Raw genomic sequence first — 18043 nt, 5'->3', positions numbered from 1 at the left:
GGGTGTTCCGCAGGAGGCTCTGTTTGAGCAGCTGCAGGACATCTCTAACTCTCCTTTCCTGGAAGGTCGTCATCCTGGTTGCGGTAACTTCGATGAGGAGGAGATCGGAGCTAGCCGCTCTTCCGGTCGAGTTCCTTTTCTTTTTTTTCACCAGTACAGGGTGGTTCTCCAATCATCTCCGTCCTTTTTACCCAAGGTGGTCTCTTCCCTTAACGAGGACATCGTCCTGCCCTCATTTTGACCGGCACCAATACCCCTTTTGAGAGGGCTCTCCACACTCTAGATCTCATGAGGGCTTTCAGTAGATACATCTCCCAAACGGAGTTCTTCCGCAAGAAGGATGCCGTATTTGTTCTTCCAGAGGTTCACAGGAAGAGACTAGCCATGCCCAAATCCACAATAGCCAGCTGGATACGCTTGGCTATTCAGGAGTCTTACTGCGTCAGAGGCAGGCCTATTCCAGTGGGATTAGGGCACACTCCATTTGTTCAGTGAATGTTTCCTGGACCATTCAGAACCAGGCGTTGGTGGTTCAGTCTGCACACCCTCTTGAAGCACTACAACATTCGCACTCAGCCTTTAGCAGATGCCAGTCTAGGAAGACAGATCTTTCAGATGGCGGTGACGCATCTCTGGGAAGTTGGTGCGTGAGGTTGTCTGTCCTGTCGGTTCCCACCCATGGACTGCTTTGGGACGTCCCATGGTCCTGTGTCCCCCAATGAGGCGAAGAAGAAATAGGGATTTTTGGGTACTTACCATAAAATCCCTTTCTCCGAGCCACTCATTGGGGGACACAGCACCCACTCTATTGGCCTTATGGCTATGTTTGTTTGTTCTTTGGTTTGACATGTATCCATATTTGATGATTTTGATCTCCTACTGCTTTGTCACTGAACTGATTCGGTTGGAGCCAGTGGTAGGTGTATACTGCAGAGGAGGAGTTAATTTTGTTAGAGTCAGTCTCCTAGTGACAGCAGCATACACCCATGGTCCTGTGTCCCCAATGAGTGGCTCGGAGAAAAGGATTTTACGGTGAGTACACAAAAATTCCTGTATTAGACCACACGAAGACACTTGGTTAGCACCCGAGCATGCTCCGATATCTGAGCATGTCCGCTCACTACTGACTATCAAGTTGATAGAAAGTGCATGGACCATTTTGGCATAAACCTGCCTGCATTGCTAAGCCAGTGCTTCATCCGGGTTGGAATAAAACATGAACAGAACTGCTTTCAAACATCTACAAATGTGTTATCATCTTCAATATTTGGTACAGAAAGGTTCGCCAATCTTTATTAAAATACAAGGTTTATCAGAAATAAATTTGAAAAAAAATAATTCAATCGCTGGAGATCAGAAAAAAAACAAAACAAAAAAACAACCCAAAATGAAACACTGAAATACGTTAATAACTTATCTATACAGCATGAGAATTAAACCGTCCACACGATAAGGGTCCTCAGGGGAACTAGATCCATCGGTTGAAGACTTTCTTCTTTTTGGATAAGACAAGGTGGTGAGAGCAGTAAGATCTTAGGCATCGAGGACATGACAAAAATCATTTGTGGAGTGCAGGTTTTCGGATGGATGTGCAGAATTATTCTCCGCATTTCATGATTTAACTTCAGAATGAGTTCTCCAGGAAAAAAGAAAAAAAAAAAAAAAAGAAAAAAAATCCATCTGGCAAATACTACAAGGTTAACCACAGTTAAGACAATGTCCGGGATAATTGAGGAACAGGGGTTAAAATAACTTTACACTAAACAAGTGCGCGAGTGTTACGGGAAGAAGCGGACTGACAGTTAGCCCATTTCCTCCCAGGGAGATAACAGTTAGTATAGCATTAGTACATTACAGGTTACCAGGTCACGCACATCACTCTGCAGCTTGGTGACGGGTTAGGACACAGAACGGCGGCGGCGATACTTGGTATCACCTAGAGATCACAGGAATGTTTGCACTGGAACAGATTATGGCCAGCCCCCCTCAGATTATGGTCAGCACAATCCTCTGGAGGGGGGCTGTCACTTCATACTGGGGGCCACAGAAAACACGTCTGCAGTCAAAAGTGAATGTATATTAATGTGGAGGAGAAAAAAAAAAAAAAAGACCCGCTACCCCCAATAAATGAGGGTAAAAAAAAATTGACCTGAGGACAGTAACCACCTATACTGCCCCCTGCTGGGGATGGGAAAGGCTGAGTGGTAGCTGATTTGGTGCGTCAGCCCTGATATTTAGTGTTTGTTCATTGTCTTTTCATCCAGTCTCCATCACTGTCCGCCAATCACATGATTCCGCAGCATGAATTCTGCTTCCGTGCCTTAAATGGAAAGAGCAGAGGTTACAAATAGTCATAAAAAAGTCAGTCATCAATTCAATCAAATGCAGGAAAACATCAATATTACATTAACCCCTCAATCACCAGAAACTTGCAATTCTGTAGTAAGGGTGTGCTCACATCTGCATATAAAATCGGAGAGTGCAATTAGAGAGTGAAAAATGTCTGAAACGCAATGGAAGTCAATGGGTGCAAGGGAAAAAAAAAAAATATTGCATGACACACAGACCAGGTGTGCTGTGCACTTTCCACGGCCCTTTTCCAGCCCGTTATTATCAGTAGGGTTCTATAGGACTAGACCGCTCTCCCGGCTGCCATGGGACCATTAGGATTGATAAACTTCCTGAACGTGACTGATATCTTCTAATGGGCGAGATCGCTCTATTTATGTTCCTTCTTCCAATGTTATGCGGTGTAGGGTTGTCTCGCTCCCTAATAGTGTTTATCTGCACCAATCTAGTATATAATTGTCTAGGGGTCACTTCCGTCTTTCTTTCTGTCACGGATATTCACTGGTCGCGGCCTCTGTCTGCCATGGAAATACAAGTCGCTGATTGATCGTGTCAAAACGCCCACGACCATTGCCACGACCAAACAGCGACGGGCACAGTCCGGCGGCAAAATGGTCGCTCCTTCCCCCCGCAGTCAGTGCCCGCTCCATACTCCCCTCCAGTTAGCGCTCACACAGGGTTAATGGTAGAGCTAATGGACCGCGTTATGCCGCGGTGTAGCGCACTCCTTTAACGCTGCTATTAACCCTGTGTGACCAACTTTTTTACTATTGATGCTGCCTATGCAAGGAGATCTTGTGAGGATTGGAGGTTGCGTGCAGGAAAGTACCGGGAGACGAGGTCACAGATGTATGGAGGAGACAGGTTGTGGATGGCTTTGTACGTCATGGTTAGGGTTTTGTACTGGAGTCTCTGGGCAATGGTGAGCCAGTGAAGGGTTGACAGAAAGGAGAGGCTGGGGAATAGCGGGGGGACAGGTGGATTAGTCGGGCAGCAGCGTTTATAATAGCTTGGAGGGGTGCGAGAGTGTTAGAGGGGAGGCCACAGAGCAGGAGGTTGCAGTAGTCAAGGCGAGAGATGATGAGGGCACGGACTAGGGTTTTTGCAGATTCTTGGTTTAGGAATGTACGGATCCGTGAAATATTTTTGAGCTGAAGGCGGCAGGAAGTGGAGAGGGCTTGGATATATGGTTTGAAGGAGAGATCAGCGTCAAGGATTACCCCGAGGCAGCGAGCTTGTGGGACTGGGGAGAGTGGGCAGCCGTTAACTGTAATGGATAGGTTCACTGGGGGGGGGAGTCACGTGAGATGGGGGAAAGATGATGAATTCTGTTTTGTCCATATTAAGTTTTAGAAATCTAGTGGAGAAGAAGGATGAAATAGCAGACAGACATTGAGGGATTCTGGTTAGTAGGGAGGTGATATCTGGTCCAGAGATGTAGATCTGTGTGTCATCAGCATAGAGGTGATACTGAAAGCTGTGAGATTCTGAGCTGTCCCAGGCCAAAGGTGTGAGGTGAGGAGGTGGTGTGTGAGTGGGAGACACTGAATGTCCGGTCTGTTAGGTATGATGAGATCCAGGTTAGGGCCAAGTCTGTGATGCCAAGGGATGAGAGGTCTGTAAAAATAGGGAATGGCCCACTGTGTCAAAGGCAGAGGACAGGTCCAGGAGGAGGAGGATAGAGTAGTGTCGCTTGCTTTTGGCGGTTAATAGGTTTTTATAAAAAAAAAAAAAAGAAAAAACATTTTTTTTGCCGATTTATTAAAATGTACAAAAAAAAAAAAGAAATACTGGCACAACATTTTCCTCATGGTTTTGGTACATGTTTAGGTTCCCAAAAGGTCGTAAAGACTTCTGGGTTGACAAGGACAACCGCTATGCTATTATTTCACTGGCTAAGAGTTAATCTGTCGGCTGGGTTGGATCCCCTCTGATCATACAGTGATGACATATCGAAGCGATATGACATTTAACAAGAAGTGAACGGACTCCCAATTTTTTATTTACAGTATTTTCCTTACTTATATTGTGCCATCAGTGTATTGTATATACTGCCATCATTGGGGTTCACAATCTATTATTCCTATCACTATGTCTTTGGAGTGTGGGAGTAAACTGGAGAACCCGGAGGAAACCTACATAAATACAGGGAGAACATGCAACTCCTTGCAGACCCAGGACTCCAGCGCTGTAAAGCCACAGTGCTAACCACTGAGCCACCGTGCTGCCTAATGAAGCAGGAATAAACACTGTCAGGTTTCCGTCCAGATTACAGCCAATTGCACTTTATGATCTGATTGGAAATCGGCCCTTCTAATGAGGAGGAATTGTACTAAGTAGATCAATGCATGACTTCTGGTGTGCGATACTCACCGTTTTATAGAAGGCCTTGGACTGTGTTCCTAGCACTTCTGATTTACTGACCAAGTCATCCAGTTTCTCTCCGCGCTGCAGTAAGGACTCCATTGTGTTATGCTGAAAATGACAAGAGAAGTAGATTACATACAAGCAAGCAAAAACAGATATTGTATCATGGTAATTCCCTGTGCTGTGTTCTCCTGGCTGCTCTCGCTCCATGTAGTTGGGTTATAGGGGTTATCAAGCTCATCTACAGGCAGCCTGAAATATTTATTTTTGTGAAAGTGCTTACAGTAAGGTGTTACATTAGTAGCCATTAATGGGGTCTCATTTTAGTTGGCATTTTATCCCAATGGTCCTTTTCCATGTTCCCTGTTGGGGTCTATAACAAACGAAGATGAACCCGGCAATGGTCTCCACTCATTGTATGTGTTCTGCCCTATGCAGTTGAATGAGATGGCGGCACAGCGTGGTGTAAGGAAATCTCATTCGGTGGTTCTTATACTATAAGGACAGCTTTACTAAAACTCGGGCAAGTCACTTTCAGAAATTGGCGCACTAGAGCATGCTGAGATCATTTTCCTCAGGAATGAAAAATCAGTGTTTACTAGTACACACATTACTAAGGCTACTTTCACACTGGCGTTTTTTTCCAGACGTCGCAATGCGTTGTTTATGGCAAAAAACGCATCCTGCAAAGTTGTTTGCAGGTTCCGCTTTTGCCCCATAGATAAACATTAGCAACGCATTGCGACGCTTTGCCACACGTCGCAACCGTCTTGCGACGGTTGCGCAGTGTTGTGGCGGACTGCCGGGAGCAAAAAACGTTGCGACGGGGAGATTCCGACGCTAGTGTGAAAGTAGCCTAAGTCAGTGTGCCGCCTGTCGAGCAAACGGACCCGGATGCTGAACATTTACACACTCACTTTAACCCCTTCCCGACCTTTGACGCCACGTAGGCGTCATGAAAGTCGGTGCCAATCCGACCCATGACGCCTATGTGGCGTCATGGAAAGATCGCGTCCCTGCAGATCGGGTGAAAGGGTTAACTCCCATTTCACCCGATCTGCAGGGACAGGGGGAGTGGTAGTTTAGCCCAGGGGGGGTGGCTTCACCCCCCCGTGGCTACGATCGCTCTGATTGGCTGTTGAAAGTGAAACTGCCAATCAGAGCGATTTGTAATATTTCACCTATTATAACTGGTGAAATTTTACAATCCAGCCATGGCCGATGCTGCAATATCATCGGCCATGGCTGGAAACAATAATGTGCCCCCACCCCACCCCACCGATCGCCCCCCCAGCCCTCCGATCTGGCCGGTACACTGCTCCGGCTCCCCTCCGTCCTGTGCTCCGGCTCCCCCCGTGCTTTTGTCCGCTCCCCCCGTGCTCCAATCACCCCCCCTGCACTCCGATCCACCCCCCCCCCCGTGCTCCGTTCAACCCCCACCCCCCCGTGCTCCGTTCCACCCACCCCCCGTGCTCCGTTCCACACCCCCCCCCCCCCCCCCGTGCTCCGATCCACCCCCCCATGCTCCCCTTTGTCACCCCCATAGGTAGGGACAATAAAAAATAAAGATTTTTTTTTTTCCCACTAATGTTAGAATAGGGTTAGGGGTATGGTTAGGGGTAGGGTTAGGGGTAGGGTTAGGGCTAGGGTTAGGGCTAGGGTTAGGGCTAGGGTTAGGGCTAGGGTTAGGGCTAGGGTTAGGGTAGGGTTAGGGCTAGGGTTAGGGCTAGGGTTAGGGCTAGGGTTAGGGCTAGGGTTAGGGCTAGGGTTAGGGCTAGGGTTAGGGCTAGGGTTTCGGTATGTGCACACGTATTCTGGTCCTCTGCAGATTTTTCTGCTGCGGATTTGATAAATCCGCAGTGCTAAACCGCTGCGTATTTATGGCGGATTTACCGCGTTTTTTCTGCGCATTTCACTGCGGTTTTACAACTGCGATTTTCTATTTGAGCAGTTGTAAAACTGCTGCGGAATCCGCACAAAGAAGTGACATGCTGCGGAATGTAAACCGCTGCGTTTCCGTGCAGTTTTTCCGCAGCATGTGTACAGCGATTTTTGTTTCCCATAGGTTTACATTGAACTGTAAACTCATGGGAAACTGTTGCGGATCCACAGCGTTTTCCGCAGCGTGTGCACATACCTTTAGAATTAGGCTATGTGCACACGGTGCGGATTGGCCGCTGAGGATCCGCAGCAATGTTCCATCAGGTTTACAGTACCATGTAAACATATGGAAACCAAATCCGCTGTGCCCATGGTGCGGAAAATACCGCGCGGAAACGCTGCGTTGTATTTTCCGCAGCATGTCAATTCTTTGTGCGGATTCCGCAGCGTTTTACACCTGTTCCTCAATAGGAATCCGCAGGTGAAATCCGCACAAAAAATACTGGAAATCCACGGAAAATCCGCAGGTAAAACGCAGTGCCTTTTACCAGCGGATTTTTCAAAAATGATGCACGAATCCGCAACGTGGGCACATAGCCTTAGGGTTAGGGTTGGAATTAGGGTTGTGGTTAGGGGTGTGATTAGGGTTATGGCTACAGTTGGGATTAGAGTTAGGGGTGTGTTGGAGGTAGAATTGAGGGGTTACCACTGTTTAGGCACATCAGGGGTCTCCAAACGCAACATGGCGCCACCATTGATTCCAGCCAATCTCGTATTCAAAAAGTCAAATGGTGCTCCCTCCCTTCCGAGCCCCGACGTGTGCCCAAACAGTGGTTTACCCCCACATATGGGGTACCAGCATACTCAGGATAAACTGCGCAACAATTACTGGGGTCCAATTTCTCCTGTTACCCTTGTGAAAATAAAAAAATGCTTGCTAAAACATCATTTTTGAGGAAAGAAAAATGATTTTTTATTTTCACGGCTCTGCGTTGTAAACAACTGTGAAGCACTTGGGGGTTCAAAGTGCTCACCACATATCTAGATAAGTTCCTTGGGGGGTCTAGTTTCTAAAATGGGGTCACTTGTGGGGGGTTTCTACTGTTTAGGCACACCAGGGGCTCTGCAAACGCAACGTGACGCCCGCAGACCATTCCATCAAAGTCTGCCTTTCAAAAGTCACTATTTCCCTTCTGAGCCCCGACGTGTGCCCAAACAGTGGTTTACCTCCACACATGGGGTATCAGCGTACTCAGGAGAAACTGGACAACAACTTTTGGGGTCCAATTTCTCCTGTAACCCTTGGGAAAATAAAAAATTCTGGACTAAATAATTATTTTTGAGGAAAGAAAACGTATTTATTATTTTCACGGCTCTGCATTATAAACTTCTATGAAGCACTTGGGGGTTCAAAGTGCTCACCACACATCTAGATAAGTTCCTTTCGGGGTCTAGTTTCCAAAATGGGGTCACTTGTGGGGGGTTTCTACTGTTAAGCCACATCAGGGGCTCTGCAAACGCAACGTGACGCCCACAGAGCATTCCATCAAAGTCTGCATTTCAAAACGTCACTACTTCACTTCCGAGCCCCGACATGTGCCCAAACAGTGGTTTACCCCCACATATGGGGTATCAGCGTACTCAGGAGAAATTGGACAACAACTTTTGGGGTCAAATTTCTCCTGTTACCCTTGGGAAAATAGGAAATTCCAGGCTAAAAAATCATTTTTGAGGAAAGAAAAATTATTTTTTATTTTCATGGCTCTGCGTTATAAACTTCTGTGAAGCACCTGGGGGTTTAAAGTGCTCACTAGGCATCTAAGTAAGTTCCTTGGGGGGTCTAGTTTCCAAAATGGGGTCACTTGTGGGGGAGCGCCAATGTTTAGGCACACAGGAGCTCTCCAAACGCGACATGGTGTCCGCTAACGATGGAGATAATTTTTCATTCAAAAAGTCAAATGGCGCTCCTTCCCTTCCGAGCCTTACCATGTGCCCAAACAGTGGTTTACCCCCACATATGAGGTATCAGTGTACTCAGGAGAAATTGCCCAACAAATTTTAGGATCCATTTTATCCTGTTGCCCATGTGAAAATGAAAAAATTGAGGCTAAAAGAATTTTTTTGTGAAAAAAAAGTACTTTTTTATTTTTACGGATCAATTTGTGAAGCACCTGGGGGTTCAAAGTGCTCACTATGCATCTAGATAAGTTCCTTGGGGCGTCTAGTTTCCAAAATGGGGTCACTTGTGGGGGAGCTCCAATTTTTAGGCACACGGGGGCTCTCCAAACGTGACATGGTGTCCGCTAAAGAGTGGAGCCAATTTTTGATTCAAAAAGTCAAGTGGCGCTCCTTCCCTTCCAAGCCCTGCCGTGCGCCCAAACAGTGGTTTACCCCCACATATGAGGTATCAGCGTACTCAGGACAAATTGGACAACAACTTTCGTGGTTCAGTTTCTCCTTTTACCATTGGGAAAATAAAAAAATTGTTGCTAAAAGATAATTTTTGTGACTAAAAAGTTAAATGTTCATTTTTTCCTTCCATGTTGCTTCTGCTGCTGTGAAGCACCTGAAGGGTTAATAAACTTCTTGAATGTGGTTTTGAGTACCTTGAGGGGTGCAGTTTTTAGAATGGTGTCACTTTTGGGTATTTTCAGCCATATAGACCCCTCAAACTGACTTCAAATGTGAGGTGGTCCCTAAAAAAAATGGTTTTGTAAATTTCGTTGTAAAAATGAGAAATCGCTGGTCAAATTTTAACCCTTATAACTTCCTAGCAAAAAAAAATTTTGTTTCCAAAATTGTGCTGATGTAAAGTAAACATGTGGGAAATGTTATTTATTAACTATTTTGTGTCACATAACTCTCTGGTTTAACAGAATAAAAATTCAAAATGTGAAAATTGCGAAATTTTCAAAATTTTCGCCAAATTTCCGTTTTTATCACAAATAAACGCAGAATTTATTGACCTAAATTTACCACTAACATGAAGCCCAATATGTCACGAAAAAACAATCTCAGAACCGCTAGGATCCGTTGAAGCGTTCCTGAGTTATTACCTCATAAAGGGACACTGGTCAGAATTGCAAAAAACGGCAAGGTCTTTAAGGTCAAAATAGGCTGGGTCATGAAGGGGTTAACAAGCCCTTAAACAGGAACATGTTAACTGCGGTATCAGATCTGCAGACGTATTACAGAGCTGATCAGCTTGATATACATTTTTGTGGGAAAAGTTTCAGTAAAATGTGCATTTTATTCACTGAAATCCCTGGAGTTTGAATGTATGAGTCCAATAGGCGGCCCTACTACTGATTGACAGCCTTCCTTGTATGACTGTGCATGTGGAAATAGCTGTCAATCACTAATAGACCCGCCCACTGGACTCTTCTACAAACACCAGGGAGCTCAGTGTATAAAATACAAGTCATCCTACATCTTGTCCCATAAACCTATATATCATCCGCTCAGCTTCCCCTCTATATCATGGCTGCAGATTGATCTGCAGGTACAAAGTGAAAGTGAAGAATAGATTATTATTTACTCACCAGGATGATTTTGGTTTCATCCAGCTCAGCTTGTACTTTACTCATTGGATCAGCATCTCGAGGGTTCTGTGAATATAAATATAGATGAAACTTTCCAACCACATCCTCTGTCTATGGCTACAGTTCATCCAGTCAGCGTCAGATTTGGGAATTTTGTAGATTGCAGCTGAAAAATAAGATTGCTCTGGACATAATAATGCTCTTATGGGAGGGGGCCATCCTTTACATAACACGGAGACAAGAACAGCACAGCCTGCCATGCTGATCAGGCGGGTGCAGAACTGGTAACCAGACCGGCTGCGGGTGTATGCGAGCCAATAATGGGGTACCACAAACAATACTGGTACCTTAATAAAACATTATGTAGTTTGCTACTGACAGAACATTAAAAAAAAAAAAAAAAAAACAGTAATATTTTCCAGCACATGCAGCGACTGCTCAGCTGATTGTCCTCCTGATAATTTAATAGACACTTTGAACTGTGCGCCTATAAGATGAAAACAACACACCCAGCAGAAACAGAAGCGACAGCTGCTGCGCCTCCTCTTCCTTAGAAACCGATGCATTTCTGCACAGTACACAGTACTCACTACTGAGCATGTACATAAAGTGCAGTACAGATTCATCTCCGCTCCGACCCCACAGCACCTGACACTACTGAGCATGTACATAAAGTGCAGCGCAGATTCAGCTCAGCTCTGACTCCACAGCACCAGTCACTACTGAGCATGTATATAAACTCCTGGAGCAGCACATCCACGCTGAACTTTCCTCCCACCTCTCATCTAAAGGTACCGTCACACTCAGCGACGCTGCAGCGATATAGACAACAAGCCGACCTAAACTAGATCTCTGGAGCGTCGCTGTTTAGGTCGCTGTAGAGACGTCAAACACAGCAACTCCAGAACGATGCAGGAGCGATCCAGTGATGTAACGGCAACTCACTTCTCGTTCTCGCTGGTTGTTAGCTCCATGTCAAACAGCCGGAGTGTACCGATCCGACACACACATCTAGGGGCCCTTTGCTCGTTGCTGGCGTCATTGCTTTTGATGTCAAACATGACGATACACGCCGACCTGACGACCAAATAAAGTTCTGGACTTCTATCTCCGACCAGCGATGGGACAGCGGGATCCAGATCGCTGCTGCGTGTCAAACACAACGAGATCGCTATCCAGGATGCTGCAACGTCACGGATTGTTGTCGTGACGGTACCTTAACTTGCTCTTTGACCATCTACAATCTGGTTTCCTCCCCCATCACTCAACTGAGACAGCCCTGATCAAAATCAATAACGACCTACTTACAGCCAAAGATAACGGACAATACTCTGTACTCCTCCTCCTAGACCCGTCCTCTGCTTTCGACACAGTTGACGACTACCTCCTACTACAGATCCTCTCCTCCTTTAGCATCAAAGACCTCGCCCTATCCTGGATCTCCTCATACCTTTCCAACCGCACATTCAGCGTCTTCCACTCCCACACTACCTCCTCATCCCACCCTTTCTCTGTTGGAGTCACCCAAGGCTCTATTCTAGGACCTTTACTCTTCTCAATCTATACACTTGGCTTGGGACAACTCAAAGTCTCATGGATTCCAGTACCACCTTTATGCGGATGACGCTCAGATCTACCTTTCTGGACCAGACGTCACCTCCCTGCTGTCCAGAATCCCAGAGTCTCTATCAGCCAATATCCTCCTTCTCCTCCCGCTTCGACAAACTCAATGTGGACAAATCTGAACTCATCATCTTTCCTCCATCTCATAGATCTTCCTTACCTGACCTATCTATCGCAGTAAAGGACATCACGCTTTCCCCCACACCAGAAGTCCGCTGCCTCGGAGTAACCCTTGACTCTGCCCTTTCCTTCAAACCGCACATCCAAGCTCTTTCCACCTCCTGTCGTCTCCAGCTCAAAAATATCTCCATAATCCGTCATTTCGTCAATCTACTAAAATTCTTGTGCATGCCCTCATCATCTCCTACCTTGACTACTGCAACATCCTTTTCTGTGGCCTCCCTGCTAACACCCTTGCACCTCTCCAGTCCATCCTTAACTCTGCTGCCCGACTAATTCATCTCTCTCCTCGCTACTCCTCCGCTTCCCCCTCTGCAAATCTCTTCACTGGCTCCCATTCCCTCAGCGTATCCAGTTCAAATTACTAATACTAACCTACAAAGCCATCCACAACCTGTCTCCTCCATATATCTCTGAACTAATCTCCCGATATCTTCCCTCATGTAATCTCCGGTCTTCCCAAGACCTCCTTCTCTCCTCCACACTTATTCGCTCCTCACCCAACCGCCTCCAAGACTTCCCCAGAATATCCCCCATCCTCTGGAATTCTCTGCCCCAACATGTCCGACTATCAACCACATTCGGATCCTTCAGACAGAACCTGAAAACCCACCTCTTCAGGAAAGCCTACAGCCTGCAATGACCCTGCTGCCTCCTCACCAACACCGGAGCTACCGCCTCACCAACACCGGAGCTACAGCCTCACCAACACCGGAGCTCGTGCAACCCTCAACCTACTGTCTCCATCCCCACCATCCTGTAGAACGTAAGCCCGCAAGGGCAGGGTCCTCGCCCCTCTGTATCAGTCTGTCATTGTTAGTTTGCTTACGTAAGTGATATCTGTAACTTGTATGCAACCCCTTCTCATGTACAGCACCATGGAATCAATGGTGCTATATAAATAATAATAATATCTTGCAGAAAGCCGTGACCTACCTTTTTATGTGATGGAGCTGCATGTCCTCACAATAGTTATAAAGGGGGTTGATTGCCTCTAATCTCTTTTTTTTGCCAACTATAATACATATAATGTACATAATAATATGTGGCATGACTAGCTAATGTGATGTCAGACCATTAATACTTTTTATGGGAATACTTTATTTCGTCGTCAGGTCGGCGTGTATCGTCAGGTTTGACAGCAAAAGCAACAATGCCAGCAATGTTTTACATGGAGCTAACAACCAGCGAGAACGATAAGTGAGTCGCCGTTACGTCACTGGATCGCTCCTGCATCGTTCTGGAGCTGCTGTGTTTGATGTCTCTACAGCGACCTAAACAGCGACGCTCCAGCGATCGGCTCGTTGTCTATATCGCTGCAGCGTCGCTGAGTGTGACGGTACCTTTAGATGAGAGGTGGGAGGAAAGTTCAGCGTGGACGTGCTGCTCCAGGAGTTTGGAAGCGAATGAGAGCAGCGATATTGGGCGATAGCTGGACATAGCTGTTGGGTCAAGGGTTGGCTTTCTAAGGAGAGGCGTGATTGTGGCATGCTTGAAAGCAGAAGGGAAGGTGCCAGAAATTAGTGATAGTTTGAAGAGGTGGGTTAGGGTTGGGAAAAGTGTGGTGGTGAGGTTGGGGAGGAGGTGGGATGGGATGGGGTCAAGCGCACAGGTGGTGAGGTGCAATTTGGAGAGAGAAAATTAAGCTCCCCTTCAGTGATGTTCGATAGGGAGGTTATGGGGTTTGGGCATTAGTCTGGTATACAAAGTGGTTGTGGTGGTTGAACAATGAAGACTTGCCTTGTTTGGTCGATCTTATTTTTAATGTGTGTGGCAAAGTCCTCAGCAGAGATGAGGGAGGTTGAAGGGGGCATGTCCTGCTGCTGCCAACGTTGCAATGCCACAATGACAGAAGCAAATAATGAAAGGAACCTTGAAGTACATTAGAAGGCCGACATTACTTACTTGGTACTTGGCAAGGTAAGAGTCCAAAGCATTGTACTGAATAGTGGAGGGGGAGCCAGACGGCCAGTCTATTCTATCCACCTGGGTGGCGAACTCCTCAAGAACCTGAAGTAAAACAGACAGTGAGAATTGTAAGGGACGAATCAAAAGGCCCCCAAGAGGAAACACAGAAGCAGAGAGTCAAACATGGCTGCCGTGCCGTTACTCTGGACCGGCGGATAACATAGTACTGTATCGATTGGCTAGGGCTTAGAGCAGCCAGTATGGACCAATGGCATGTAAAGCCTCCCCCCCCCCCCAAAAAAAAAGGGTATTAACGATAAAGTCATATTTAAACACCGCATTTAACGATTCAATGATCAGGGATTATTTTTGTGCTGGTTTTTCCTCCCCTTTTTCCAAAACTCATAACTTTTTTCTTTTTGCGGCTATATAGTCATATGACTGCTTGTTCTTTGGGGATTGTTTTCCTTTGTCAGGACGAATTGTGGTTTTAAATGACATCATTTGTCTTAGGTGTGGTAATACCAATAAGACAGCCAGCCTACAATCAGGGATTGGCAGCTTGGCACACCAGAGCAAATAAACAACCTGCAGCAGTGTTCACACGGAGAATGCACAGCATCTGGATCATAGCCTATTAGTAACGCCCTGTGGCGGGCTGACCAGCGCTAACTGTAATGCGTCCCGTGTGAACAGAGGCCACAGTCTACAAAGACAAAAACACACCAAAATATGTAAGGTATTACCGTATATACTCGGGTATAAGCCGACCCCTCTAATCTTGCAACAAAAAACTGGGAAAACTTATTGCCTCGAGTATAAGCCTAGGGTGGAAAATGCAGCAGCTACTGGTAAATGTCAAAAGTAAAAATAGATACCAATAAAAGTAAAATTAATTGAGACATCAGTTTCAGATGATTGCGATGCCGCAGCTGTTGCATGTCTTGCATAATTCTCCAGTCTGGCTCCCATTGAACAGATTCCACAAGATAAAATCATTAATTGGCGAGTTGGTGTGGGGTAAGAAGAGCCCGAGAATTAAGGTACCTTCACACATAACGATTTCGTTAACGATATCGTTGCTTTTTGTGATGTAACAACGATATCGTTAACGAAATCGTTATGCGTGACAGCGACCAACGATCAGGCCCCTGCTGGGAGATCGTTGGTCGCTGGGAATGATCAGGACCTTTTTTTTGGTCGCTGATCACCCGCTGAATTGGCGTGTGTGACGCCGACCCAGCGATGTGTTCACTGGTAACCAGGGTAAATATCGGGTTACTAAGCGCAGGGCCGCGCTTAGTAACCCGATATTTACCCAGGTTACCATTGTAAAAGTAAAAAAAAAAAAAAAAAAAAAAAAAAAACAGTACATACTCACATTCCGATGTCTGTCACGTCCCCTGGCGTCAGCTTCCCGCAGTGACTGTGTCAACGCCGGCCGGCCGTAAAGCAGAGCACAGCGGTGACGTCACCGCTGTGCTCTGCTCTACGGCCGGCCCGCGCTGACACAGTCAGTGTGGGAAGCTGACGCCAGGGGACGTGACAGACATCGGAATGTGAGTATGTACTGTTTTTTTTTTTTTGCTTTTTTTTTTTTAACTTTTACAATGGTAACCGGGGTAAATATCGGGTTACTAAGCACAGCCCTGCACTTAGTAACCCGATGTTTACCCTGGTTACCCGGGGACTTCGGCATCGTTGAAGACAGTTTCATTGATGCCAAAGTCATTCCCCTGATCGTTGGTCGCTGGAGAGAGCTGTCTGTGTGACAGCTCCTCAGCGACCACACAACGACTTACAAACGATCACGGCCAGGTCGTATCGCTGGTCGTGATCGTTGGTAAGTCGTTCAGTGTAACGGTACCTTTAGACAAGAAATACTACAGAGGCCAAAAGATGAAGGAGGACTTGCCCTTCCTAACCCATGGATATATTTTTTGTCTGCGCAGAGCCAACATCTTCGGGGATGGGGACAAGGGCTTGAAAAGGGTCTATTCAAGAAACTGGGGTTAAAATACCATACCATAATTTAATTCACAAGTTATGGCAGACTATTAAACGAATCAGGGGAGTAGAGTGGTTTTTTTAAGGAATTTTCACCCATCTGGGATAATATATATTTTCAGGAATTTTACAATATGGAGGGTATGGGAGCGTGGAAGGACAAGGCAATTGGGCTGATAGGCCAATTGATGTGTGGAGGGAATCTTAAATCATATGATAGGCTGCAGGAAGAATTTCAACTCAAAAGACTTCATACTTTTCAATATAGATGGGTTCAGCATGGATTCCAGGCACAGAGAAGGAGCGGGCCTATAGTGATACAGACAGATCTCACACTGGATTTCATACTTAATAATAGTGGAACTAAGGGGGCAATATCAGAAGTATACAGAGATCTGTTACATACCTTTCTGGTAGATCACCCTATTAAGGCCAGAAGGAAGTGGGAGGCAGATTTGGGTGAGAGAGAGGATGACAGGTGGGAGTCCATTTTAGAGTATGTACCCAAGTTATCTATGAGTGAACCCGGGAGACTGTCACAATTGTATGTGGGCTGAGATCCAATTCTGAGTGCCCTAGATGTTCACAGTCCCAGGCGGGTATATTACATATGCTCTGGCTTTGTCCCAGACTGTCGGCATACTGGGTTGTAGTGCTGAATCGAATTGAAGTGATCTATGGGTGTTCAATTCCTAGAGATCCTCTGGTTTGTGTACTTGGGTATGGGGAGGAAATACTAGCTGACAATACGACTAAAATTGCAATTGCACGACTATTATTTATAGCGAGGAAGTTGATTGCAAGGTACTGGATTAGGGAGGAACAGACAAGATTTCATTACTCAAACGAACCATATTGTCCAGCTTGAGAAAGGCATATACACTAAGAGAAACAGGTTGGGATTTTTCCAGAAATTGTGGCAGCCATGGCTGGATGGGAATAATTGATGTTATTTGTATGAACTACCTGACTGTATAATTTCTACGATTGGTTTTATTTCAGCTAATACGGACAGATTACTATATGCCTTGGACTTGGTCTCCCGGAGGCAGGGGGGAGGGGTACTTTTGTTAAATTTAAAAGAATATTGTCATGTGAGTGGTTGTTAACCTTGTTTGTTTAATAAAAATTTATCTGATTCAAAAAAAAATTGAGACAGTAGGTTACCGTATTTTTCGGACTATAAGACGCACCGGACCATAAGACGCACCCCAAATTTGGGGTGAAAATTGCAGAAAAAAAGATTTTTTATAACATGGGGGTCCGTCTTATTGTCCGAATTTACAGTATCTTATGGCGGTGGCAGAGCAGGGTCACAGGAGGCAAGGTGGGGTGATGCTGGGATGAGGAGGTGCTGGGATGAGAAGGTGCTGGGATGAGAAGGTGCTGGGATGAGAAGGTGCTGGGATGAGAAGGTGCTGGGATCAGGAGGTGCTGGGATCAGGAGGTGCTGGGATCAGGAGGTGCTGGGATCAGGAGGTGCTGGGATCAGGAGGTGCTGGGATCAGGAGGTGCTGGGATGAGAAGGTGCTGGGATCAGGAGGTGCTGGGATCAGGAGGTGCTGGGATCAGGAGGTGCTGGGATCAGGAGGTGCTAGGTTCAGGAGGTGCTGGGATCAGGAGGTGCTGGGATCAGGAGGTGCTGGGATCAGGAGGTGCTGGGATCAGGAGGTGCTGGGATCAGGAGGTGCAGTGAGAGGTATGGCGTGAGAGGGGTCCCTGGCGTACCATGCAGGCTTACCTAGGTGGCAGAGGTGCGGTGGCAGAGGTCCGGTGGCAGAGGTGCGGTGGCGGTGGTGTGGCAGCAGAGGAGGCGCAGGAAGCGGGGTCCCTTTCCCCGGTATGGTGATGCAGCAGGCCCGGTATGCAGCAGAGCCGGGTGAATCCTCTTGTTATCGGTGGGCGCGGCCATCTTCCTGAGGCCGCGCGTGTGCAGATGAAGCGCTCTGCTCCCGGGGCTTCAGGAAAATGGCCGCGGGAGGCCGCGCGTGCGCAGATGGAGATCGCGGCGGCCATTTTCCTGAAGCCCCAGGAAGCAGAGCGCTCCATCTGCGCACGCGCGGCCTCCGGAAAATGGCCGCCACCACCGATAACAAGAGGATTCACCCGGCTCTGCTGCATACCGGGCCTGCTGCATCACCATACCGGGGAAAGGGACCCCGCTTACTGCGCCTCCTCTGCCGCCA

The 18043-nt window shown here is 46.8% G+C and overlaps 1 protein-coding gene across 1 annotated transcript in view; it reads right to left on the bottom strand.

Moving 5' to 3' along the window:
* Nucleotides 1–1266: 1266 nt before the first annotated feature.
* YKT6 (YKT6 v-SNARE homolog) overlaps nt 1267–18043 on the bottom strand; it is a 38144-nt gene continuing 21367 nt past the window's right edge. Inside the window, exons 5-8 of the mRNA XM_069766700.1 lie at nt 13848–13952; nt 10140–10205; nt 4723–4824; nt 1267–2320 (exon numbers count right to left, since the gene is read on the bottom strand). Coding sequence (XP_069622801.1) covers nt 2285–2320; nt 4723–4824; nt 10140–10205; nt 13848–13952 — 309 coding nt within the window. The 3' untranslated portion in view covers nt 1267–2284. The remainder of the gene's footprint in view (nt 2321–4722; nt 4825–10139; nt 10206–13847; nt 13953–18043) is intronic.

The sequence above is a fragment of the Ranitomeya imitator genome, chromosome 4, assembly GCF_032444005.1.
Source record: "Ranitomeya imitator isolate aRanImi1 chromosome 4, aRanImi1.pri, whole genome shotgun sequence".
Lineage (NCBI taxonomy): Eukaryota > Metazoa > Chordata > Amphibia > Anura > Dendrobatidae > Ranitomeya > Ranitomeya imitator.
Note: the sequence above shows the minus strand (reverse complement) of the source record. Positions and strands in the feature narration are given on the sequence as shown.